Source organism: Perca flavescens, chromosome 9 (assembly GCF_004354835.1).
Source record: "Perca flavescens isolate YP-PL-M2 chromosome 9, PFLA_1.0, whole genome shotgun sequence".
Classification (NCBI taxonomy): Eukaryota; Metazoa; Chordata; class Actinopteri; order Perciformes; family Percidae; genus Perca; species Perca flavescens.
In genome coordinates this window covers 13,106,679-13,132,993 of record NC_041339.1, presented here as the reverse complement: position 1 = coordinate 13,132,993, position 26,315 = coordinate 13,106,679, and the positions used below count along the sequence as shown (strand labels likewise).

General features: G+C 40.3%; 1 protein-coding gene across 1 annotated transcript; it reads left to right on the top strand.

Moving 5' to 3' along the window:
• Positions 1–15,975: 15,975 nt before the first annotated feature.
• tmem161a (transmembrane protein 161A) lies at positions 15,976–21,695 on the top strand. The gene is made up of 11 exons (XM_028587171.1): positions 15,976–16,142; positions 16,720–16,823; positions 16,927–17,010; positions 17,264–17,355; positions 17,573–17,729; positions 18,044–18,259; positions 18,886–19,029; positions 19,505–19,618; positions 19,767–19,941; positions 20,073–20,169; positions 20,874–21,695. The coding sequence occupies exons 1-11, from the start codon at positions 16,140–16,142 to the stop codon at positions 21,176–21,178; spliced, it is 1,491 nt and encodes a 496-aa protein (XP_028442972.1). The 5' UTR covers positions 15,976–16,139; the 3' UTR covers positions 21,179–21,695.
• Positions 21,696–26,315: the final 4,620 nt, after the last annotated feature.

Here is a 26,315-nt window from a genome sequence, read left to right as displayed (position 1 = left end):
ACGTCAGGATAAAATACTGTCATTTGACATCTTTCTAAACATGTCTAATATCTGCTGGCACAAGTCATTCTGTAGAGGATACTAGCGTGCAACTCACATGATATTACAGAGAAGATAAAGCAAATTAAAGCAGGTCATTTAAACTACACTGTATGCTTCCTTCAATAGGCTACATTGTTCTTAAATGTGGCTGAAGCTGCATTTCATATTAAATAGCCTGTCCTCGGCGAAATAAGTCCTTGAATTGAGAACAAACATACAGAATACTTACATATTCAGTCTATTTCAAAACCATAATTCGGACAGTTGTGTGTGCTTCTTAATAAATAGGACCAAATTATTAAAATCCACAACGCCTTGCTGCGGCCGAGATATTCTTTTAGACTCAATCCGGGATGGGAGCCTCTCTCCCCGGCTCTCTCCAGCCGTGATGCTCCCTGTCTTCGACCATGTGGGATGCCGGCACATATGCGAAGACAAAGCCCATTTTATACGCACAGCACCCCGCCATCGGTGTATGCATGTGAATGCTTAGAGGAATAATCGAGGAATAACGTCTATTCCGGTCTGTCAAAAACACTGCAGCAGGGGCCGAAGAAGCGAAAATGAGAGTAAGGAGAAAGCGCTTCGGCTATCAGAGTGTCAGATGTGGGGCGCAGGAGGCGGAGGGCCGCCCGGGGGGCCTCGGGGTCAGACGCACGGAATTAGGCATGCTCATTGGCACACACACACACACACACACACACACACACACACACACACACACACACACACACACACACACACACACACACACACACACAACATACATGGGTGAGCACCAGAGATATGGGGTGGACGTAACAGACAGACGGAGAAAATTACAAGCTAAAAACTACATAGACACTGGGAGATTCAGAGAGACGAGTTGCCATAATGATACAAGTTTTCTAAATGCTATCAAACCTATCCACTATCATAAGCAGTAAAAATGGTCGTTGGATCTCAATATGGGGTCCTAGGAGCCTTCTAAAATGCACTGAGGGGTCTCCACAGCTCCTCAAACAAAATGAGGAATCATTTCATATGTCTATGATCCGCTAGAAAACATCCACTTAAGAGAATGCAGCATGCACCATGTTTCAATCACTACCAAAAGTGCACAGTAGCCTACACTCATTAACAACATTCAAATCAATTATGACCATAACAGCGTTGTCCTAAATAGAGGTACATAGTGCAACAGTGTGCACAGTCCCCTGAATGGATAGGCCTTGGGCAATGCATCACCCAACTGGCCATGTCTAAGGATTTGTTGACAATGAACATCCGTCTTTCAGCCCCAACCTGTCTGTGTAAATAAGGACAGAAAGTTTGTTCCCATAAAGAAACACTGAGCAAGCAGAGTACTGAGCAACGTATAGGCCTATAGCAACCCTTAGAGGTTACAGCACAGAGCACTACAACGGTTAGGGTTCTTAGTATAATGTACACTTTTTATTAAAAGTCTAAATCATCTTCATTTTCTTTTACAAGAAAAAAATAATATTTTTACTCATTATTTTGTATATTTCTGTATTTTCCGTATTGGCTAAAATGAGTCTAAAAACATTTGAGCCACATTTATGTTTTAATTAGGAACTTCAGAGAGTCTAATGGAAACAATGCAAAGACTGACTGAAGCATGACGGTACTCTCATTTGGACTACATCACAGCGACATTCCTGTATTAGAAGCCTATGCTGTGTTAGCGAATCGCCTTTAGCTGTACATGTTAAATGGAGCCCTATACAATTCACACTGTATGCTAAAACTGTATTAAAAAATTATGAATTTTATTTAGAATTATAGGTGCTCGTTATTTCAGACGCGAAATAACGAACCTCTTATCATAGCTTATTATGTGTGTGTTTGTGTGTGTGTGTGTGTGTGTGTGTGTGTGTGTGTGTGTGTGTGTGTGTGTGTGTGTGTGTGTGTGTGTGTGTGTGTGTGTGTGTGTCCTGTTTCTACTTGAATTTTAATCAGCCAGTTTTTTGTAGGCCTGCGAATAAAGCTGCTTCCTATGCGGAGGAAATATTTCAGGATAAAAAAAAATAAATAGGAGATGATCATAGGCTTTCTTAATAGCAGACACATAGGACATATTTTTCATCTTTTCAAATAATAAGAACCCCCATCCTCAATAATGTCATAATTACTAAGGCTACCTGCAGTCCACCCTTGTTTGAGAATCTAAAAATAGGACAGAAATCTCACTTTTTCAAATTATCTAAACTTCCAATGCATGCCGTAGCCTACTACTGTAAATAAGACTGACTAGCTAAAGCAGTTCAAATGTGTTTAAATTAAGTAGAAAGATAAGTAGATTTTTTTAAAGGTGTGTGTGTGTGTGTGTGTGTGTGTGTGTGTGTGTGTGTGTGTGTGTGTGTGTGTGTGTGTGTGCGCGTGCGTGTGTGTGTACTGTATCTACATTAAACCTGATTGACTCTGAGCTCTGCCTTTCATCAGCCTCACGTGAATTCTTCTGAACACGCCCCCCGACTACGTCACGTCCTGACAGTAAGGTGTGCACGAGCTGAACATACTGACTTAGAGTTTTCTATTCTATTCTCTATTCTATTACAGTCTGTGCGTATCGTGTTCACGGTCTTCTTCCTTGCTCACATTTGTCTTAGAAATCTCAAAATCGAAAATCAAACGTCAGATACCCAATAATGAATTCACCTGCCATATTCTTTTGTTTATGCTGGTTGTCAAACACGCGTAATTCACGTCGGAAAAGAAAGGATTCTTTCTTTCTGTCTTAGCAAAACTTCAAAACAAAATCTGAAAAGAGCAAAGATGCACGAGCAGGGACTAAAGCATGATTGGAAAACATGTTTTCATTTTAAATGTGTGCAAACTGTGGACTCCATTAAAGAAAACTGTAGAGACTCGAGTTCAGCACCTCCAGAGAAAATTACAGTCACTGTCCATGGTGCTGAAACGAATGAAAATGAGTCACGGCTCTGTTTTGCAATCGAAAGGTGAAAAGTTAAACACTGACATAGTTTGGGGGTTTTAAAGCAGAGATAAAAACCTAGTAGAATATAATCAAATGTAATAATATACATTTTTGAAATTAAAACTGAGTAACCGTATCAAAAGTGAACAAATATTTGTTTCATATTCTGATCGGAGTCCCAACCTCAGAATTCAACAGAAACAGAACCGATTACCTAATGTAACAGTTTCCCGTTTTTTTTTTTTTTTTTTATGAAAGAATGAAATAAATGAGACTGAGAATATTGATCTCAACAGATCTCAACAGACTTCAAGAAGCAAAAATATTGATTGCGATATTGTTTTCTTTTCCTGCAGTGGCATATATATATATATATATATATATATATATATATATATATATATATATATATATATATATATGATCAGAAGCATAAACACGATTTAACTCTAATAACATTATATCTAAATATCAGATGTATATCAGTAGAATTTTTCATCTGATGATATTAGTTGATACGTTGATTTAAGTTATTATGTTTATAGCGAAACTGTGTGAAAAAAACTCAAGTTAATTTAAGTTAAATCTCATGAAACAGCTAAATCCCCTTAGAATGAATATAGAGACTAATAGCCCAGTGCTGGTAATTCAGTTTAGAGTAGGCCTACACCTGTTGCACTATAGAAAGAAAGAAAGAAAGAGAGAAAGAAAGAAAGAAAGAAAGAAAGAAAGAGAAAAAGAGAGTGAGAAAGAAAGAAAGAAAGTGTATCTTTTAATTCTGTCTACATTTATTTTGCTTTTCAATTAAATTAAACTATTATAATGAAACACATTTATTTATTAAAATATTACCGTTAAATATAATACAAAATATCAGGTATTCAGGCCTAAATATGCAATGATTTGACGTAGGCTCACTATTAATTTTGATTTTGGGGGGCAAAAAAGATATGGAAATGTAACTCAATGAAAAACACTCCCGTAAGTGTCTTATCTCTCCCTTTAGAACAGGGCTGACGAAATAAACGTTAACACCAAAAGGCGAATAAAAGTGACTTTGTGTGTTTCAAAGAATTTGATGGCTCTCTATTGTAGTAAACTGCAAGGGCCTGATTCATTAATTTCACACTGTAGCTCCGGAGAAGATTGTCCCACAAACAAGTGACCAAACCTAAACAATTAAAAAAAAAGAATGAAAAAGAAAAAGAAAAAAAATCGCCCAAAGAAAGAAAGAAAAAAAGTCAACATCAAGTTCAACAACGTGCTGGTGCTCATTAGCATCACAATGCTGTCTGGGAGCTCACAAGTCTTCTTAACAAGAGGCTCTGGCGTCAAGTCCCTCCACCTCCCAGCCAAGGGGACATTTTCCCAGGCTCTGCTAACAATCACACAACTGTTTGCTTTATAATCGCCAGCTCTGGGGCCACTCAGCCCGCCTCATCACCACGCTCAATGGATGCTCCCGCTAATATGGGATGGAACAGCCTGCTGCCACTCATTACTTCAGGCTTCACTTTATAAGAAAGTGACATTTTCTGTTTCACTTTAACCATATTGTTAATGCAATGTAATATTATTCATTTTACATTATTTTCGTAATGTCTTATGACTTATTTCACTACTACTTTATATTATTAATAACGACATCATTAGTATAGGCCTATAGCAAATAGCCCAGCATGCACCTTTCTAATAGCCTAAATGTTCAAATCATAAATCCAAGAATTAAGCATTCGAAAGTCATACTTACAAGCCAGAAACTTTGAATAAATCCCGCACCTCCGGATCAAGTCCATTCAGTATTTTAACACGAGTTTGTACCAGCATCTCTCGAGTGTTAAGCGCCAGAAGTCCAGGGAGAAACCCAAACGTTGCACGCCTTCACTGACTGAGATTAAACCTGCGCAATGAGTTGATCCAACCCACAGAAGTGTTTTGTTTTTTTTAAACACTGGCGTTACTTTTGCTTCAGGGAACAAGGGCCAACCCGAGGCCGAGGCTATACTGCTGCCAGCATCTCCTCCTGCATCCCAACATCTCCTCGGATGGCAGTGTGCGTGCGGAGCTGCTGCGTCGCGTCGCTGGTCCCCTCCTCTCTCTCTGCCCCCCCCCCCCCTTCCCACTTCTCTCTCTCTCTCTCTCTCTCGCTCACACACACACACACACACACACACACACACACACACACTACACACACCGGCTGCTATGGACGACGTGTACAGAAACCAAAACACATTTCGCACCGCTTATGCATTGACCATTGTGAATTGGTGTCCATTGTTCGGTTTGAAGGACGCGTCTCCCTCTTCAGTTGCACCCAGCATCGTTTTTGGCAGCATTTGATAGACGTGTTGAGCGACGTGCAGCTCACGGCTGCAGCCTCTGTGGCTGCACGTCGGTGCAGCAAAAGGGTGCCGGAAGGCACCACTGAGGACCTTTAGGAGACAGATCCAGCAGACCCAAAATGCTGAGATCTTTCGGGTGGGGGTGGGGGGGGAGAAGGCATGAAAAAGGCTTTAGCTCGACGCCACGGAATGTAAAAGCACATCAGAGTGGCAGAGGGTGTTGGTCACGAATGTGCCATAGAAGCTACCTAGACTCCTCATCCCCGGCACACTCCATCCTCCCCCGGTCAAGCTGCACACTGAGGTCCCGATGGCACCGGGCAGAGAGTCAGTTTTGGGGCAGTGAAGCCGGCAGGAGAGAGACCTCGACTGAGCAGTGATCTCCAAACCTGCACCTTGCTAGACTGAAGCACCTGAACCAACAGCTTGCAGGAAGACCGAGCCACAAGGAGCCTTTAAGCAGCCGAAACGACTGTAGATTTAAATACTGTAGTGTCCTTACGTTTCTGAGCAGGCTGCAGGGCAGGGGGAAAGTGCGTAAAAGAGAAAGGATTTGTGAGAGGTGGAGACGATCGAAGCGCAGCACGCAGCAGCGGAGAGTGGTGCTGTTGCCGCAGCCTCAGCAGCGCCAGGAGAAGCAGATGCTTCCCCGGAGCTCCTGCAGGTCACGTTGCTTGTACGTGGTGCGACGTCTGCTTCCTTTCTGTGCGTAACGGGGCGCACGGTGGACATTCGTGTGCCAAATGTCAACCATGAACAGAGTGAAAACTACTGAATTAAGTCAGTAAAATCCGAACTATAAATTGCGCGTGCACACAGAGGAGAGTCGCCGCTGCGTGAAACAAAACTAGCCCTCGAAATAAGCGTAATCGTTTACGTGCTGACGTCAGGCGCCGGGATTGGTTATTCCAAATAATGATGTTATCCAATGCGCCTGTGTGTGGGATCCACGGTACAGGCTCGCTTGTTCGTGGGCTCTCAACATTTTAAGTCTACTTCACTAGCGCTGACACTGCTGCATTTATAGGCAGATTATTTTGTTGCATTGTTTTTTTTTTTTAAAGAAATACAAATAAATGTCTCTAAAAGGCATTTTGAATTTCCAAATAAATAAATCTGTGTGTGTGTGTGTGTGTGTGTGTGTGTGTATATGTGTTTGTGTGTGACCTGATGTCAATTTAGCAGAAGTCAGAATTTTGTGAAAACTAGACCATGATAATATTTATGTAAGGAACATTATTCTTCATCACTTCGAAGTCCGAAAAGATTTTTTTGGTGCAAATAATGATTGTAAAAATAAAACCTAACAGACCATCTACGATTAAATGTACACACAGTTTGTCTTTATTCTACTTTCTTTAATTCAACGTTTTAAAGCTAAGAAAACCGTATTATTATTATTATTATTATTATTATTATTATTATTATTATTATTATTATTATTATTATTATTGTTATTTTATTTTGTTACCGGTACAATACAACAATATTAGGCCTACAGTCTTCACGATTAGTTGGTGTAGAATCCAGTCTCACACATGAAATTAATAAATAAAGTTATATACTGCCCTTCACATTCAAACAGCTCTGGGAAGTAGGATGAGCTGAGCTGACAAAACTTTTCTGAATCACCACACAAAGCATATTATGGGAAGTAACGGCAAAATATTCAGTGTCCTCTAGAAACTCCACATCGCAGAAAGCTGTAAGACAAGAATGGCTGCGTAAACATCGAGTAACAGCGACACCTATTGGCTGAAAGGCAGCACTGAGGCTCAGGCCTGTGTAGGTCTGACTGGCCTAAATCCACAACCACGCATCTCCATTAAACGGCATCAAACATCATAACAACACTATTATAGAAACACAGCATCTACATTGATGCAGCGGGATCTATTAAAACTCTCCACCTTTGCAGATAAAGTGTTCGAGCATCTGATGCAGGAAGTGACAGGCCTTTCAAACTAAAAGAAATGCTGATAGATTAGAAACATCTCAAGCGATAATTAGTGTATAGCCTAATGATAGTGAGGGGTAGAAAGATTAATATTGTATTGTCATCTAGGTCCCTACATAAGTAGATATTATCGAAAAAAATAGCCCCGTTGGCCCAAGATGCAGAATAAAAGAAATCATTCTAATTGTACAACTTTGTTGGAAAAACAAAATGTGATTCATCTTGAAATAACGACGGACATGGAGAAGTAAGTCTGTGAGAGTAGGCCTACACTGTGTCATCAACATATTATTAAAAACAGCAAGGCTATGATCAGTGATAGTCGCTCTCAGAGCTGTAAAATCATAGAATATGTGATAATAGTATGGGTTGTTTTAGATTTATAAACATAGAGGAGGAATTGTTGTGTCTTTTTTTTGCTTGTGTTTTTATGGCTTCAGCAGGACAGCGTTTCTATTTATGAAAGTAATGGCACAGGAATACAGGGGTAGACCCTAAACACATTCCTCAAAGACTCTAATTATTGACGTTCACACTGATTGTGTTTAAGTTTAACATAGAAATCATGTCGATATGATTTTAGATTTATAGCAGCATAAAGCTAAAACAAATCCTGAGTTACTGAAAGAAAGGTGCATTCTTATCATATTATAATTCGGATTTATTTAGCCTATTAATATATAAAACTACACGTCTGGACATTTCTGGAATTAATACGTAAATAGATAGGCTACTGGGTTGTGCGGAGGTATGTAGCCGAATGAAATAATAGCCTGCTACAGTAAAGAATGCATCCCAGGAATGCATTGTTCTGTATAAAATACATTACAATAATAATTGTAAGTATTAGACTATATTTTGGTGTTTAAAGGCAGTAAAACGCAGAGATCAGCCAAATACACGGTGCCGACCAAACAATTAAAGCTAATTCAGCGCAATTGGACTTAATAAAGACCACTGAGGCTCATTACCTTCTGAATTACTGTAATATTATTATTTCTTGTTGTTGGATTTTTGCTTTTATTTGTAGAAAGCTGAGGTAAGACTTTTAAGGTTTACAAAACAATACAACTGTTTATAGCATATATATATTTTATTCAATAAATCAATGCGTTTATTTTTTTCATTCAGTAACTTATTAAGTCCCACTTACAGGAATTGTAATTTTCATTGATGTGACAAAATATTTCTAGAAGAATGTTTGATACTTTAAATTTCTAAATTTCTAGAAGAACGATCTTCTGATTATCTGTAACCTTTTTCATGAGAACAGATAGGCTACTGCTTTCAATCATGTTCTTTCTCACACATAATTTACATTTTTTATATGTATTTAAATAAATAAGTTGCCATTGTAACACAACACACACACACAAACACACACTGCTCAGAACATTTCGAATCCTAATTTTAATCCTAAATCTCCCAGTTCAAACATGCTTCCACCTTAAATTCATTAATTTCTTTCAAATTGGTATGATTTGCGTGACCACACCGAGCCCTGTTGGCTTCACTTATTAATAACTGACCAATTCAAGTGGCCACTTCTGGGAATTGTAATGGCCGCTCTTCAAAGAGGCTTGACCTGCCACAGGGACATAGAGATGTCAGAGGTCACTCATGAAGACCATGCAGGGAGCAAATATATGCCATGCCCCCAAATTAGCAGCAGTTAATTGTAACAAGTTATTATTTTGTGACGATGGAGGTTGCTTGTAGTGGTGGTGGTGGTATTACAAAGGATTTTAAATACTCAAATCCACAACAAATAAACACTAACAATTGTGAGCTATTAGACAAAATCCACAGATGTGTATTATGCAGCTACAGTAGTGTCTTGTAACACGTCTGGAGGAAATGACCGCCCATGATTTGAACAGCATATCAAGATAAGCAACAGCAAGGTGCCTAAACTCTCACAGCTCTCTTAAATCTATTTCTGAATGTCTTGGTATTTATGCTAGTGGAGCAACATGATACAGATATGTTGATTTAAGAAGTTAAAGCCATATTTTGTTTTTCTAGTTAAAGAGCATAGCAGCATGATGGGAGCATTTTCCCTTGAGAATAAAAATGCATTTCTTATGCAAGGCAATTTCATAAAAAATGGCAACAAATATAACAACAAATGTATTGTTTTCAGATGATATCTTCAATAGTCATTTGGCCATTGCAAATCCAATTCCCACAAAAGCTAATGAAGGAGACAGTTGGACTCTCAAACAGGTGAGTAAGGAGAATCTCATACTGTCAGCTTGCCATATATAAGCACCTAACAGCCTGCTGCATTATAGGCTGACAGCATGGCCACACACAACAAGTATACTGTACTGTAGATAGGCTACGCTCAGCAGCAATGATCAGCAAAGGCTTTGAGCGGAGCAACACCTCACTGTATCATCAAGGAATCAGCTAGACAACCTCCAGACTCATAAAAGTCATCAGAGATGTTGCCATGAAGCAAATGTCTTACATATTCAGGCGGAAGCTAGAGACAAACTGTACGCGCCATCATCATTCCCAAATCAACAATAAGGCTCACATTCATGAACAGACTAGCAAAACCGATAAGCACGAGGGATCTGCAAAATGGACAAAATTGAGTGAATTTTGTATGGCGATTAACAGCACCATTTTCAATCACAAAAAAATTAAACTTTAAAATGAATTTTAAAAATACATTCAACACTGTTCCAACTGAAGAAAACTTACAATGCAGCAGCTTCTTCTGATGCTCAGAGAGAGAGAGAGAGAGAGAGAGAGAGAGAGAGAGAGAGAGAGAGAGAGAGATGTTGGTTCATTCTCCGCCATGTGAAAACAGACTGGTGTTCTTACTGCTTTCCTGGTTTAATTGGGAACAGGCTGAAGTTTATGCTAATGAGCGCTGACATCAGTCTTAACAGCCTCCACTCCATAAAGGAGAGGAGCAAAGGGCCAAAGTCGCGCCTCTTTTCCCAGGCAATTCCGCCGGTCAAGTTCAAGCGCAGCGCCAGTGCGCACCGATTGTCATTCAAAACACGTGAATGCACAGAGCCAATTCATTGGGGGAGGTGGGAGGCCGGTTCCACTGTAGGCCTGCAAACACATTTACACACAGCTTATCAATGGTAATCGGTTTATCAATTCTCAAGAAGAAGAGTTCACAAAGAAGGTGGTGTTTTTTTTTTTATTCAAACAATTTTACAAGACAAAATGAGAACATTTTACAATTTCACTTTACAATATCTGGAGCAAAAAAACAGTTTGGACTGTTAATAAATGAATGAATGTATGCATGTTTATATGCGTTTTTAAAACTTGACAAATGCAAAACTACACAATCATTTCTATCCTGGGGGCTTTTTTTTTACTTTTCTTGAAAAGGTGCTTTTGAAAATTCAGTGAACAGCTTTTATTTTATAGATGGACACTTTGGTGCGGCCTGTTCTCAGAAATCCTCTCCTGGGCGTGCACTGCAGTGTCAAAAACATGAGGAGCAGATCAGCAGATGAGTCGAGTCATGTAAAAGCCATTATGTCATATATTTCCGTTAAATGAATAAATATATACACCCATCAATCACAGAGGAGGATATGTAGGCTAGATGAAGAAATAAAAAATGGATGAGTTAGAGATTTTAAATACAAATCAGTGAGAGCTTGTGTAAAGGGGCTGCAATTCAGTGATGAAAAGATGTCTAATATTTGGTTCATTTAGTGTTAATGATCATTTGTGCAAACATATTTTCATTTGACACAGAAAGGTAAAAGAAAATAGTGTAAAAATAAAGCCTATTGCCTAATTCTTTAAGTGCCAAATGACACTAGTGTATGTATTTGTGTGTGCATGTACATCATCCATCTGTGCATGCTGGATCATCCATGGCATCATCTATAATGCTAGAACGCTTAGTGAAATAAAATAAGCAGCATACATTTGGGTAATTACGGTGTAAGTGTGCAACGATTCATGTCGTCCAAATCCAGAATCTGTGTGAGGACGAGCCAAAGTAACGGCTTAACACATCACAGCAGTCAGCTAGAGCTAATTCCCTTCTGTTTGAATCCGTACCCAGAAAATAGACGAGCCATGCAGTGAGTGAATATGCAGATATGAAGCCTGTATGCAGATAGGCTTCAAATGGATGTGTGTTTTCATGTTTTTAAATCCACATCCTGCAGTTATACTGTAATGTAGGCCATTACAGAGGAAGGACTGTATCTGCAGCTGTGACACTACAAAAATGGCTTTAGGTGAATAACTCTTTTATTTATTTTTTAAAGGTATTGTTGTGGAATGACTTATTTTTTAAACAGGCCTTTGTCACTGAAGACATTTCAGCATGTCACCGTAGAAAAAGCACACGTATAAATGATCAAGTGAATAATGGCTGAATTCCAATTGGTTACTTCAGATGGAGAGACCTGGAGTCATTGTTAATGTTATAGAGTCTAAATATCTGCTGTAAAAAAAAATAAAATAAAAAAAGGCCTATATGAAATTATAGCAACATCTTATTTTAAAAACATGAGACTTCAACACTGAGGTTCTTGCCTTTTTCTTTTACAGTAGAAACTTGGACTGCAAGTTTAAACCAACAGTATAAAGTTCTTATTATTACTGTAATCAGCAAGACATGACACATGCTGAATGTTGGATTAGAAAGACAAGCGTCTGTCTGGCCCCATCATATCTGACACTTGTGACCCTGATATTTGGTTTGGTTCCAATCATAAACGTGATCAGGTTGAAGGATGGTGCATCACCTTTCCGGACTCTTTTCCTCTCTTCCTTATACAGTACAGGCTGTGTCTATGTAATTAACAGTCATGGGTCCCACTACTACATAAATCCCTGTGACAAAGCAGATCTGTCCCTCCATAGCTGGTTCCCACAGTTATCCCCCCACACTGCAGCAGTTAGGAAAAAGACAAAAAGCAAAAGAGCGGGGAAAATGAAGGGAGACAGGAGGAGGGGATAAGACACGGTGGTGGTGGTGGTGGTGGTGGGAGTTTCCTTTGACGGGGCACCATTGCAGCATTTGCATATATTCAGATCAGCCAATGAATACCACGCATGGGGGCAAACAAAGACGAGCCAATGGGAGGGCTGCATCCCTGCTGCGGGCTCCGAAGCAGCCGCTGGGGTCCCAGCAGCACCCTGGGAGAGACACAGGGAAGTGGTGTGGGAACCGAGAGGCCCCCCGAGCTGAGCAGAGGGAGGGGAGCCACTTGTAGCCCGTGGGGAATTAGCATTTTATTTGTGTCCATTTACCTCAGTAATTTCTGCCCCGCCACTTCAGCCACAGATGGCTAACATGGCAGGGGGATTAGCATTTGTGTCAAAGATGATGATTATGGAAGTGTTTTTCCACCCAGACAGAGACATTTCTTCTCACAGTGTGAGATGACGGAGACGTTGAACACAGGGTACAGAATACTGAACCGGTTTCTGTATATTTTTGCTGCTTATGATTAAAAAAAGTACATGTCGGATGATGTTATGGCAATGAATGAAACGGCTCTCTTGATGTTGCACTATCCGCCTGTAAAGAGGTCATACAATTCTCAAATGCTCTGGTTTGCCACATCAGTCCATACATACGGTGTACATTTGTATCTTCAGCAGCAGCAAGAGATGGAGAAACAAGCACCTTTATGTCTTTAAAAGGTAATGTGGACAAAATAAGATCCTAATTAAAATGTGATCGCTCCATTTCCCCTCGCTCAGAATGTCACAAACTAATTGCCTTTGGGTATAGACTGCAGTTAGATCAGCAAGACTCATAAGGATCAAACAACCACACAGAGTTTGATATTGAGTTGAACAACTAATTTGATGTGATTTATGTTTACAGATGCCTGCCCACTGGCGCATACATGCCCACCAGAGATGGTGTTGCTTCATCGCACAAAGCGAAATGTCATGCTCTTGTGCGCAAATTCACGGGGCAAAGGATCACACACACCTTCAGCAGAAGGGGTGTCCCCAATTAGCAAGAAGTGGGAATTCAATCAACTTCCGCAGACCACCCAAATAACATGAACGCACATGCTAAACACAGATTTGAATGTGGTGAATGGTTGTTGGTAAAAGATCTTTTGGAAGGCGTGCGGCTGGAAACACTCCGCACTGTTGGAGGCACACGGGCCTCCGCTTTATAGAGGATGAGCTGCCATTATAATGCATGTACAGGCCAGTGTGTGTGTGTGTGTGTGTGTGTAGACAATCATTCTCATCCTGAGTGACCAAGCATACCACACACGGAGGATGCATCAGTGCACCCAAGAGCTGTCATCCTTGTAGCACAATATTCCCCAAACACCTTGTGGTTTATAAGAAGGCTCAGAGATCATACAACATAGTATAGCAACACATTACAAACATACAGTATAAACTTTGTATACAGGTTTGAAGACAACGATCGTATTTCCTTATTTTTATTCATCTAAATGGAAAAATAAAACTTAAGTTCATGATTACATCAAATCCCACTGCGTCCTCTCTCACCCTCCCTGGCTTCTGTGTGTTTTAATGCCAGAGAGTGGAGAGAGGAGCATATCTGAGACTTTAAGCTTCTACATTTGCATAATGTTTGTTTTTTAATTCAATGAAATGTTAAGATACATGATGGTGGAAGCATGAAACACGGAGATTATCATTAGGAGGATCTCACAGAGGTGTTAAGGGGTATTGATGTAGAACAAGGAACTAAGACGGATAACATTTTACATTTTAATTAGAGATGAGGAGGGAGTGTAAGCATGGTGGTTTAATTAAAACTGCTCAGCTGGCTACATTAAAAGGCTACATATAAAATCTTTCACGATTTTTTTATTTGGAAGGGAATTATGTCTTAACTTGTACATTTGTCTGCCTAATATTTTTCAGATAAAACTTGGTATGTGAGCATCGGAAATAAAATAATATTGAGGCTGAGAAAGGCTGCTGAGAGCAGTGAGCTTTTAGATTAGGGTGACCAAACGTCCTCTTTTGCCCGGACATGTCCACTTTTTACCTACTGTGCGGGGCGTCCGGGGGGGTTTTATAAATTCATTAAAATGTCCGGTTTTCACTGTTTTTCATGGGACCATTAAGCGTGTACTTAAATTGACTGGCACTTTGCTCAACACAATACTTCGGTAGGCTACTTTGTTGTGTGACGTAATTCCCGAGAGGCTGCCTTGTGAGCGGCTCTGCGACGCGCACATACACAGGGACCAGGGCAGACAGACAGGGACCAGGGCAGACAGACAGGGACCAGGGCAGACAGCGGAGCAGCATTACACACAAAATGCCGAAGCGTTTCCTGCTAAAGATTTCCCACTGTGGTCAGAAAACACAGGGGAGACACTTTTTTTCTCTCACTATGACTCTAGAGTCGGGACTCGCTCCCTGTCACTCTCACTTCTCCCCCGCTCTATATCACCCACCCCCCCCCACACACACACACACACACACGCCGTCTCGACGCACACACTAGCGCACAAGTATAAACATCAGTCCACTTACAACCATAAAACAAGACTAGTGCAGCTTCACAGTTGAACTGCAAAAAAAATGTCCCACATACCGTTTTCAGTGTCTTTATTATTTATCTTATTACATTGAAAAGGTATTAAGAGATATTTTGTTGGCTGGATTTTCTAACACAGAAGAGGTCATATTTAGACCATTATTTCATATTATTTATTTATTTTAAAAGAGAGCTATTATTTTGTTACATGTTGTTACAGATTTTATTTTATTACAGAAGTTATTTTTGCACAACTGAGGCATAATAAAGCATGTTAATTAACCTCTGAGAATCACCACTGTCTGGATTTGTCTCGAGGCCAGGCCGAGTGTCCTCTTTTTTGAAAATCAAAATATGGTAACCCTATTTTAGATGCCCCTGTTGTTTGTGTTCATTTGTTGGACGTTTAAACAATTTCAATACAGCGGTTGGGCCTAGGTTTGGTTTTCACACACATTGAGTTAGTCAAATGCTGTTTCCTTCATTTATATTTATATTAATCTTGGAAATAAGCATTATTATGAAAAAGTTATGGGGCTTTCCAAAAAATAGAAATGATTGCAGTAGTATTAATACACTAATGCCAATTAAAATCACATTTGGTTGTCATTACTTAAGATGAATATTGTGTATGCATCTTTAGGACAGACGGCACAAGGATACTACTGTCTTTTACTGCCTATGTTTTAAATAATCAAATAGATTTAATTATTTTGAGAGAACACTGACTATAAACAAAAATGTAGATTCAATGAGTTCTTTTCTCTCAAAAAAGTGCAGAAAAGTTTTTTTTCATAAAAAGTAGGCCCTACTATTAGTTACTATTGACACATGGACGCAATAACAGGAACAGCAATAACCTACTACACGAAATCAAAAAGTGAAATTATGAACTATTACTATTACTGCGTCACAGGCTATTGCGTAGTTTACAATGTTATCTTACCTTGTGTTTTTTATTTTAAATAGGCCTAAATAATTTCGAAAAGTCACTGCACCAGTCCAATAAACGTGTGAAACATGTCTCGCGGTAATTAAAAAATAATGACAAGTACTTCGGTCATGCTAATGTCATCTATGTAATGTAATAAGAGAACGGGCTAATGTAGGCTACTTTACTTCCCATATCTGAGCAGCAGTTGTGCTCATAGATGTCTATGGTTGTGCTGGTAGAAATCAAAAGTCGTCCAATTTACAAAGCTTTCGAGGAGCAACTGAAGGCAGCGCGACTCCACTACCACATCCGGGACATGCAGCAGTTTCACATGTCAGATGGTTCAGCTATCAAGACTTTCATGCATGTGAAGAAGCTCCGGCATCTATTCTGGTTTTAACCACGTCTTTCTTTCGACAAAAGAGATGGTAAGTTAATTCACACACCAGTACACTGGCATGTGGTTATCAGCCTGCTGGTAAATTCGCCAGCGAGCTAATTTTGCTTGTATGGTGCCTATAAGAGCTAGCTAGTGTGCTAATGCTAGCTAGCTAGCTAACGTTTGCAGCAGCACTGACAGGTGGTGAAGTTAAGCTAAATTTAGCACGATAGCCATTTGCTAACTTTCATTCATTTTGCAGGAGCTTTCAACACATTATATGTTAAGGTTGTTGGACTTAGTTGTTATCGGTAGTTTTTTTTAGCATTTAACGTTTGACTTAGCTAGCTTCTTCTGCAGCCTGTGATATGTGGACAAACTTACCTTTCGTGTAAATTAGCTCAAACTAACGTTACCTATTCTTGAAACTTTCTTGGGTCTTGTAAGTCGAGTCAAAATGAAATGCTGTCTTGACTGACCGTCACAGTTGTGGGGAAGGCACACGTACTATCTGACCGTCTCTGACGCATTAACCTACTAAAGCATTACGCTACATGTTTTCGTATCCAAAGATGTGTTTTATAGTTGGATTTCATACTTAAACGTGTGTGTGTTTTCTCTTGCAGGCGCTGATGGGAATTCAGCTGGTGGTCAGCTTGCTGGCTGCCAGCATTATGCAGAGGATGGCTCCACACTGGTCATTTGCACGCTGGCTAATCTGCAATGGCAGGTATTATACTTTATCACCCTTACAATCAGGTTGTACATTATACACATACTGTGCTCGGCACTGTATGCATACATGTGCTTGTCGTTTTTTTCTTCTTCTTCAGTTTGTTCCGGTTCAAACACCCGTCAGAAGGAGAGCTGTGTGCATTGGCTGGGAAGCAGATGCCTAAACAGACCAGGAGAGACAGGTGGGAGTTGGGGGAGGGTCTGATGATTCAGAAAGGAGATACAGCAAAGTAATGTAATGCAGTCTGCAGGAAGAAATTGCCTTGAACAAATATAACTCATAGGTCTTTCACTCTCTGAAATAGGTTTACCCTTTGTTGCCAGTGCTGTACTTCACTTCTGAGCAAAAAAAGTGTCTTATCCAGACAAGCTGGCCTTTGTTTCTGTCTTTTTTCTTCTCAGTAACAGATTTTTTCTTCTTTGTTTGATTTCTAGGAGACAGAATGGGGAGAGCAAGCCTCTCACTGTGCCTAAAGACATTGACCTTCACCTGGAGAAAACTCCAATCAACGCTATTGACGCTCTTGGTAAAATAAACACTCCTTTTTTATCTTTATCACAGTGACATTGTGCAAGTACAAACACTGCTCAAGCTCAGGTATTGACTCACAATGCATATACAGTATTAACATTATAGTACTTGCCTTAAAAACAGTGTATGGATCACAGTTTTAATTAACAGGTAGAGCACAAAATAATCTTCTGAGCCTACCATTGTTTTTTCCATCTTGTTTCTACTTTCAGTGCTACGTTTTTTCCTGGAGTACCAGTGGCTGATAGATTTTGCAGTCTATGCAACAGGTGTCTTCCTGTTCACTGAGTGTTACTACAGTGTTGTGGATGCCAGCAAAGAGGTCAATATCGGAGCCATCTGGTGTGTCTTGACTGTTCTCTTCAGTCTGTATCCTTCAACTGTAACGTCACTTTGTCATGACGTATAAGTCTGTAACCATCATTACGGATTGATACTACAAAACACAATTAACTTGTTCTAGAGCTGCAGTCTCTAATGTTTTGCATGAACGATTAACAAACCCGATGAAGCATCAAGTCTACATCTTATTATTAGGATGTGTGCTAGTGGTAACACTTTATATTAAAAAGACTTTGGCTATTTTTAAACCAGTTAATAAAGATAAAGTGGCCTAGTATATGGGGATTGGACTGGATGGTAACCTTTTCCTCGTTAGCTTTAATTTAACCCACAACCCCCAGAAAGACCCTTCACACTCTGATGAGCCACTACTTCCGCTCTGAAGAGGGCGGCGAGCGCTCGGTGTGCCTTGCCTTTGGCTTCCTGTCTCTGCTCGTGGCCATGCTGGTGCTGGTGGTCAGAGAGGACTACCTGGAGTTCGGCCTGGAGTCGGGCTTTTCCAACCTCTTTGACAACTTGGAAGTCTTTGCCAAACAGCAGGGCTACGCTGACTGGTCGTAAGTATTCTGTCCCTGCAAAGACAACTTAATGACTACGACACCACCTTGGTTAAAGTGATGGTTCGGAGTAATTTCACCCTAGGGTCCTTTGCACCATGACCTCGAGCCAAACAACCCCCTAGAAGCTTTTTTTCACCTGGGTCGAACATTGGTCGAGTTAGCGTTATCAGCTGAATAGCTTAGTGCAGGCGCTAATGGATCCAAGAGTGTATCTTGTACATTACCCGACTTATAATGCCTGAAATGATCCCAAACTTCTACACTAGTACACATAGGTTATGTACTCATAAAACGATGGATTGGAAAGTTTGTAAGTACACCAGAAGTTTATTTAAATAACACTTGCCTGCTGGCTTCTGCTCTCTGCTGCTACTGCTACCAGCAGTCAGACGAGTGCTTAGGGACGTCTACAAATTACAACAATGAAAAGAGATACAACTAAAATATTTTTTATACTTTTCGGTGTGTGGCTCGAGGTCGTGGTGCAAAGGACCCTAGGGTGAAATTACTCCGAACCATCACTTTAAGTACTATGCATGAGCCAGTAACAGACTTTTACTTGACAAATATCTGTGCTCGACGCAGCTACATTCGGTTGTTGTTGTTGTTTTGACTCCCTCCAGAATCCCAGTGACCAAGCTGACAGTGAAGCTCGTTCTGGCTGCTATCTGTTCTTACATTGGGGCTCTCCTGGCCTTCCCCGGCCTGCGAATGGCTCAGACTCATCTAGACGCTGTACAGATGAACTCCGACCGACCGCTCATCCAGTAAGAACTGATGCGTTTACTACCACAGCCAGCAATGTACTCCATGTCTTATTGAACACCTATATTATAGGGCTGTGCAATTAATCGAAATGTAATCGTGATTATGATTTCGGCTCCCAATGATCACAAAAACAGAATAATCGAGTAAAAGAATTCTTTAGCTCATTAGGTTTTGCAAGTAAACTCTTATTTTCTCTTGTGTTCTGAATGAAAAAATAAAGTTTAAATAGGAAAAGTATTAAAGCAAATTTTACAGTTATGTTTTTTTTTTTTTTTTTGTTGATTTATTTAACTTTTTCCACTGTTTAAGTTCAGTAATTGCAACATCATTCCAGAAGTCAACGAGTAATCGTGTTAAATTATCGTGATTTCAATATTGACCGAAATAATCGTGATTATATTTTTCCCGTAATTGAGCAGCCCCACAATATTGGCAGTATTTCACTCTCTTAGATGTCTTTATTGTTTCCTGCAGGATTCTGCTGCATATGAGTTTCCTGTCTCCAGTCATTGTGCTGGTTCTGTGGGTGAAACCCATTGCACGGGACTTCCTGGCCAATGCACCTATGGGGAAGAACTCTGTCACACTGTGAGTGCACATACATATTTGCTTATTTTGTCCGTTCCAGCCCCTACTCTCAGTTCTCAAGACCGAAACAATGGGCACTAATGCAAGATGGCCTCCAAATGGCACATTTGACTTTTTTTGTGATCCCCTCCTAATGTCACGCTTGCAGAGTTTCCAGTGAAACATTTGACAGCATGCGCCTGTGGATCATCGTGGCGTTGTGTGTGCTGCGGCTAGCACTGACTCGTTACCACCTGCAGGCCTACCTCAATCTGGCTCAGAAGTGGGTGGAGCAGATGAAGAAGGAGGCGGGGCGTATCGCTGCTATTGACATTCAGAGGAAGGTCAGATATTTGAACAATGGCGGGTTAACCTTTTGAGTTCAGTAGTTTTTACATAAAGTGAAGGTTTACCTGCCCGTGGAAAGGTAACTGCACGTGACGTGTAAACTGACAATAAATGTGCTGTTTTTCAGGTCACACGTATCTTTTGCTACCTGACTGTAATTACTCTGCAGTATCTGGTTCCTGTTTTTCTCATCCTGTTCTCCACGCTGGCACTCAAGGCACTAGGTGAGTAAAATACTATACCATCATAAACGCTGCATGTGAGGAAGAAGCCACACTTGATCTTTGTGTGTTTGTACTTTTCCCCCAATGGCTCAAATGTAGATTTATGGGAATAGTTTGACATTTTCGGAAATGTGTTTTATTCTCTTGTGGAGCGTTAGGTGAGAAGATCGATACCGCTCTCATATCTGTTTAAATATGACTCTACAGGGAGGAGCCGGCTAGCTTAGCTTACCGTACAGCCTGGAAATGGGGAAACGGCTACTGCTTCTATCCAAAAATAGTCCAGCACGTAACCCCCTGTAATTACACTTCAGATTAAACAAACAAGATACAACATGTGAATAAGTGAGCTTTAGAGGTTCTAGTAGAGTTTGTTACCTATGCACAGAGCCAGGCTATCTTCTTCTAACCTGGATAGCTTACTAGCTGCTGGCTGTCGTCACATATTAACAAGACAAATATGAGAGTGGTAAAGCATATTTCCCAAGATGTCGAACCATTCCTGTAATATCCCATTGAGACATTTGCAGCTACAGTGGAGTTACATAGTAGAAACATCCATAGTAAGTCAAGGAATATCAAGTTTTTGCCTCGGTCAAACATAACAAGTAATGGTTTTCTTTTGAGCGCCTACTTACTTACTTTTTCCTCCCAAGTTGAGTGGTAAAATCCAAATATTGACTGATCTCTACCAATCCTAACAGGGGACTTTTCCTGGGTGGCCGGTGCGCAGCAGACCCCCGGGGTAACACCAGCACTGGTGATGCCCACAGCAGCGCCCGTGTTGCCCGGGGGTCTCGACGAAGATGACGAGGGCATGGAGGATATGGAGGAGGACATCCAGGCCACAGTGGCACACCTAACCGAGGCCTTCACAGCGCTGCGGTCCGTCCTCACTCCACTTTTCTTCCGAGGTTTCTTCGCCTTCCTGACGTGGTGGGTGGCTGCCTGCCAGGTCATCAGCTCTCTGTTTGGAATCTACTTCCACCAGTACCTGATGCAGAACTAACACGGTTCTACTATCCTTTGCAACAGCATAACAACAGATAAAGGGGACATTTCATTAAAAACGCGCAAATGCAGACAGAATGCACCTCGGTCAAGGTTTGTTGAGAGGAGACAGGTTATGGACACGGTCTGTTGCAATATTGGCTTGTTGCCCTTAGGGCTTTTTGTGGCCAGGAGGCTACTGGTATAAACAACACAAATACAGAGAGAACTACTGGGGTCTGTTTTACAAAGCAAGTTCAACTTAGTCTGGCTCTCTTTGGGTTACCCGGCTTCACCGAGTCTTTACATTGGCGGCCTTTGATAACCAGTGCCACAAAGCTGGTTTTCACTCTGGGTTAACTGATCCAGCTACGGGTGTGTTCACGTGAAAGAGGCACAGCTTTTGATTGCATGCAACATCCAAAGAACCGTGAGAGGATTACGTAATATGACACGGAACAACTCACAGGGAAATTAGGTTATTGTGCTAGTCAAAGGTGATACTCAGTGTACAAGTAGAATAAGATTAAAAAAAATAAAAAAAAAAAGCTTTAGAAATAAGAGGACCTATTTCTAAGTGTAATGCTGTGTTCCCACTGCTGTTTTGCACGACTTCTTGCCGACAGACTGAATTCAGACTTTTTACAAATCTGCATCACAGTGTAATTTCTATCCGTTTATTGCAACTAACAGGAGCAGGTTAGCTGTGCAGCATATAGATTACCATGGTGGTCTACCTTGACTGAAAGTGAGCCAGCTTTGTGATACCGGAGAACGACTTAAGCCCAAAGATATCCAGCTAACCCACTTATCTCGCTTCATGATACAGGCCCCCTGGTCATCGTCCAGCTGTTTGACTGGAACATTTTCCTGCAACTTTTCAGATGTTTCTATGCCAATGTTACCTGAACTGTTCTTAATAGAACATTTATTAAGTGGTACCAAGGTAGGTATTAGTACTTACTGCCTGTGTAGATAAGACTTTTTATTTTTTATTTTTGTGAGGGACTCTTTGTCCCCCTTAAAGAACCGATTCAAGAGTGCTAAATGGTTTGTTATCTTTTTCTGCTGAAAGCTTTTGATTGAAAACGTGTAGTAAAGCTTCTGATCCATCCTATTAAATTAAACGCCGCTGAACGTGAATCCTAACTGTGTTTTTGTGGCTGCGTATCGGCCAAGAACCGGAGAGATTTTGCTTTTTATCTAAGGAGTTTCCTTCAGTGCCTGGGAGCTCAGGGATTTTGAGTCCATTTTAAAATGTCCTTTCTCCCTAATCATGCCGTATTTAGACTGCCGTATGTTTTAGCTTTTATTTTCAAACACTACTCACTGGCAGCATTTTTAGTTGCAGTATCTTAATTAGCTCACAGTTTATTTTGCTGTTTTTATTGCCAATTAGTCATGTACATGTCAGATTTAGCAAAGCCTACTTTTGTGTCAGTGGATTTTATTTATTTATTTATGATACATCGACTAAAATAACGTTTGTTATTTTAAAAATGAGAGAGATGATGTAATTCTGTTTGTGGCCGTTTCTGATTTTAAGTGGTTTTTTTTTTTTTTTTTTTTTAGATAGTATATTTGAATTGAATGCTCTGAAATCCTTGTATTGTGAACTTTATATATGGAAAGTGTTACTTTTCTTCTGAATGCATGGTGTGCAAACTTTTGGCTGTAATCTGACATTTTTGTTTGTGGTGCTCCATAAAACATTTATTTTCCGTCTCGTGTCAGTTTGATGTTTCCATTTAATACTGCTTTCCCTCAAGGAGCGTGGGAGATACTGCCGATTAAAACTTTTCCTTTTAAAAAGTCGGTGCTCCAATTGACAAAGCTGTCGTGCATGACAATGGAGTGTCTCTCTGCTCTGCTGGGTCCTGATCTCTGACCCCCCCAACCTCCTGAAAAGATCATTCTTTAATCACCGATAATTACTATGAACCTGATGCCCCTCAAGAGTCGGGGAAGAACTAGCGTTTGTGGATGCTCAACTTGGCCACAAGAACTGTGATTTATCTGAACATCTTCCAAATCCTCTCCATTTGTCAGTGTAGCCTAAACTAGATTTGTAAGATCTATGAAATCAAAACCTTCGTGCCAGTTGTGTAACAGTTCAGGAATGTAACCTATCGTCAGAGCGAGGCTGGAAAGGCTCTTTGTCTGACAGTTGTCATCATTTATTGCTGATATCATTTGACCAAACTCCATGTCCAATCAAAAGCCACAGAGGTTCTCTTATTTAGGGAGAGAGACGGCCGCCTTGCTGTCTTTTAATGTGCACTGGGACATACTTCACTGGAGGCGAAGCCAAGTGAAGACATTTGGGAGGGTAACGGTTACCAATCTGACATCCCGTATATTATGGCTGTTTAAAGATTTATCATTGGGATGTTCTGTATCAATAGTATTACATTCTTTAAAGAACAATTCGATGCAAAAATATTTCTGTTATTGTTAGAAACCTTTAATCGAGGTGAACAATTTGGGCTTTGTACGTTGATCTGGAGCTCTGTGCCTCTCTGAGGCTGTGACAGGCCTGTGGGAGGCCTTATGAACTGGAAGGTGACAAGGTTGACATATCTATATAATCACATTCATTATGTGTGTCTGTGCTGGAGGCCTCAGGCCCCCTCAGTCTGAGCCATGGACTGCAGCGGGCCAAGTTAGGCAGCCATGGTTGGCTGTGGTTGCTATAGAAACCAGGATATGTGTGTGTGTGTGTGTGTGTGTGTGTGTGTGTGCAGGACATGGCCTACAGACTGGGGCCAGCCTAGTCTCAGGGGAGCAGACCAGACATGACCCCAGTGAGAGCCTCTTTTCATTTAGGGAGGAGAGACGACAGAGGTGGACTCACAGAAAACGTTGTGGCACAGTTGCTGTGAGACAACCAGCTGTGGAAATGGACCTCTTTGTGGCAGATGTATTTTATTTGCAGACATGAAGGTTTCCAGGCCTTTAAAGTGGTCCCTTCTTGTTCCTCTCATTTGGTGGCTGCATGGTGAGCTGCCCGACAGGGGCCAGACATGATAATGAGAGAGTGTGTGTGTTGAAAAGATGGAACAGAGGTGAATAAGACTAAATCAATGGACACATGAAAGCTTGATAGCCACAGCGGACAGCATTTTATCTGTCTTCAGATTCAATGTACATGAAAAAAAAAATATGGTCACGTTTTTTTAAAAAGTAAATTCCCTTTGTAGAAAAAAAAAAAAAAAAAAAAACAGCAGGGCAAGGCAAAGGTACAAACCAAACCGTTTTTATTCAAAAGGAATCACAACAAATCTGTCTTTGTTCCATTAGTAAAGCATTCGGCAAACATGTAAAAACTCAACCCCAAAAACATCAGAATACTGATCATTTGGTTCTTCATGCTGATATTACAGTAATCCACATACAAAAAAGAGCTAATTCCACAGCAGCACCTGACTTGAAGACCTGCACCGAGAATCTCTGCAGGGCTCGTCACGCGTGCATTAGTTGCACGTCTTCAGGGTGAACCCCTGAACCTAACCTGTGTATTGTCAAAGAAAATTCATCAGATAATGAATCACCAATAAGTTCAGCCTGGGCTTCCCTGCGCTGCACTCTCTCATTCAAATCCAAATTTTGTGACATAAGGATGACCCCATGTGGACAACAAGTGGAAATTCATCCAAACGCAAAATCCGAGTATATCGTCGTTTGCACACAACAACCAAAAATCGAATATGCCAAATTAAAACACGCATAAATCCAGTGCACAAAAATACAGTGCAAAGTACATTTACAGATATAATGAAAACCAAACATTCCTCAATAATAAATTAATTTGTGTTTTATTTTTTTTTATTTTATTAAATAGCCTATCTTATGAATATTTAGACTCATTCATTACACAGTGTTTCATATATTTCTAAATATCATAAGACAATAATGGCATTAAAGCTCAATAATATCTGCAATATGCAGTTACTAATTTAAGCCCTTCATTAAAAATAATAATAATATGGAAACCATTTTTATATTACTTAAATCAAATTAGACCCAATATAGACAAACATATAATGTCTTTGGCTGTTGCAGCTTTTGATTGCAATGCATAGGGCAATATTTATACACTTTGGTCTTTAGTTAAAGTAGAATGCCATATCTGTGTTGATGGGGTAAAGTAAAAATATGAAACCAGCAATTTTTGGAGGAATAATACAACTAAAGCTTAGCGTATCCACAGCTACAGTCTTACAAACAAACAGAAATAAGCCATTTTTACACTTCCCAAAGAAAACACCATCCAAGTCCCTGAGAGACACTGATGCCCAAAATTGTAAAGGATAGGTTTATATTTTATCTTAAGTCTTAAAACAATACCAACATGTAGGGCTGGGCGATATGGAGAAAATCAGATATCACGATATTATTGACCAAATACCTCAATGTCGATTTTGTGATGATATTGTAGCGTTGACAGTTGGTGTTTTAACAAAATATTTTACAATTACATTTTAGATAAATAATCATATATCTAGATATCTAGTCTCATATCATGATATCGATATAATATCGATATATTGCCCAGCCTTACCCACATGTCCATATGAACATTTAAACAGAGATCCCTAATGTGATTGTAATGTACAGTAAGAGACGAGGGACACAATTCACAGTCCTCCTCCTGCGTAAAATATGCATTCTTAACTGACTCTGGAGCTTTTGTGGGGCGTCAGCAATCTGAGACAAATCAAGTGGACATCTTGCAAAGTTACAGTATTTTTAGTACGACACTCCCTCTCTGTGTTCCTCTGTAACTTGGACTTGCTTCTGTATGACATTCTGCTCTGCAAATAAATTGGACTTGACTGTCCCTCCACCAATGCAATGAAACACTGTGCGACAAACACATAGAAGGAATTTTGTAAGATAACTTTGACTTATTCAGACTACTGAAGCCTCCTGTTAGCCAAATTTTTTTAGTCCATATCCTTGACGTTCCACCTCCGGGATTGCTCCCGTACGGCAGGAAATTCCGCCGGGTGCGTGCATTTTCCGTTTCCTTCTGCTATCTTTGTGATGGAATTTTAAATTCAGTGGATTAATGAGGACTATTATTGACTGCTTCTCAGATCTCTGCATGGATAAATTGACACATGTAGCTAGTTTTCTCTCGCTTCTCAACTATT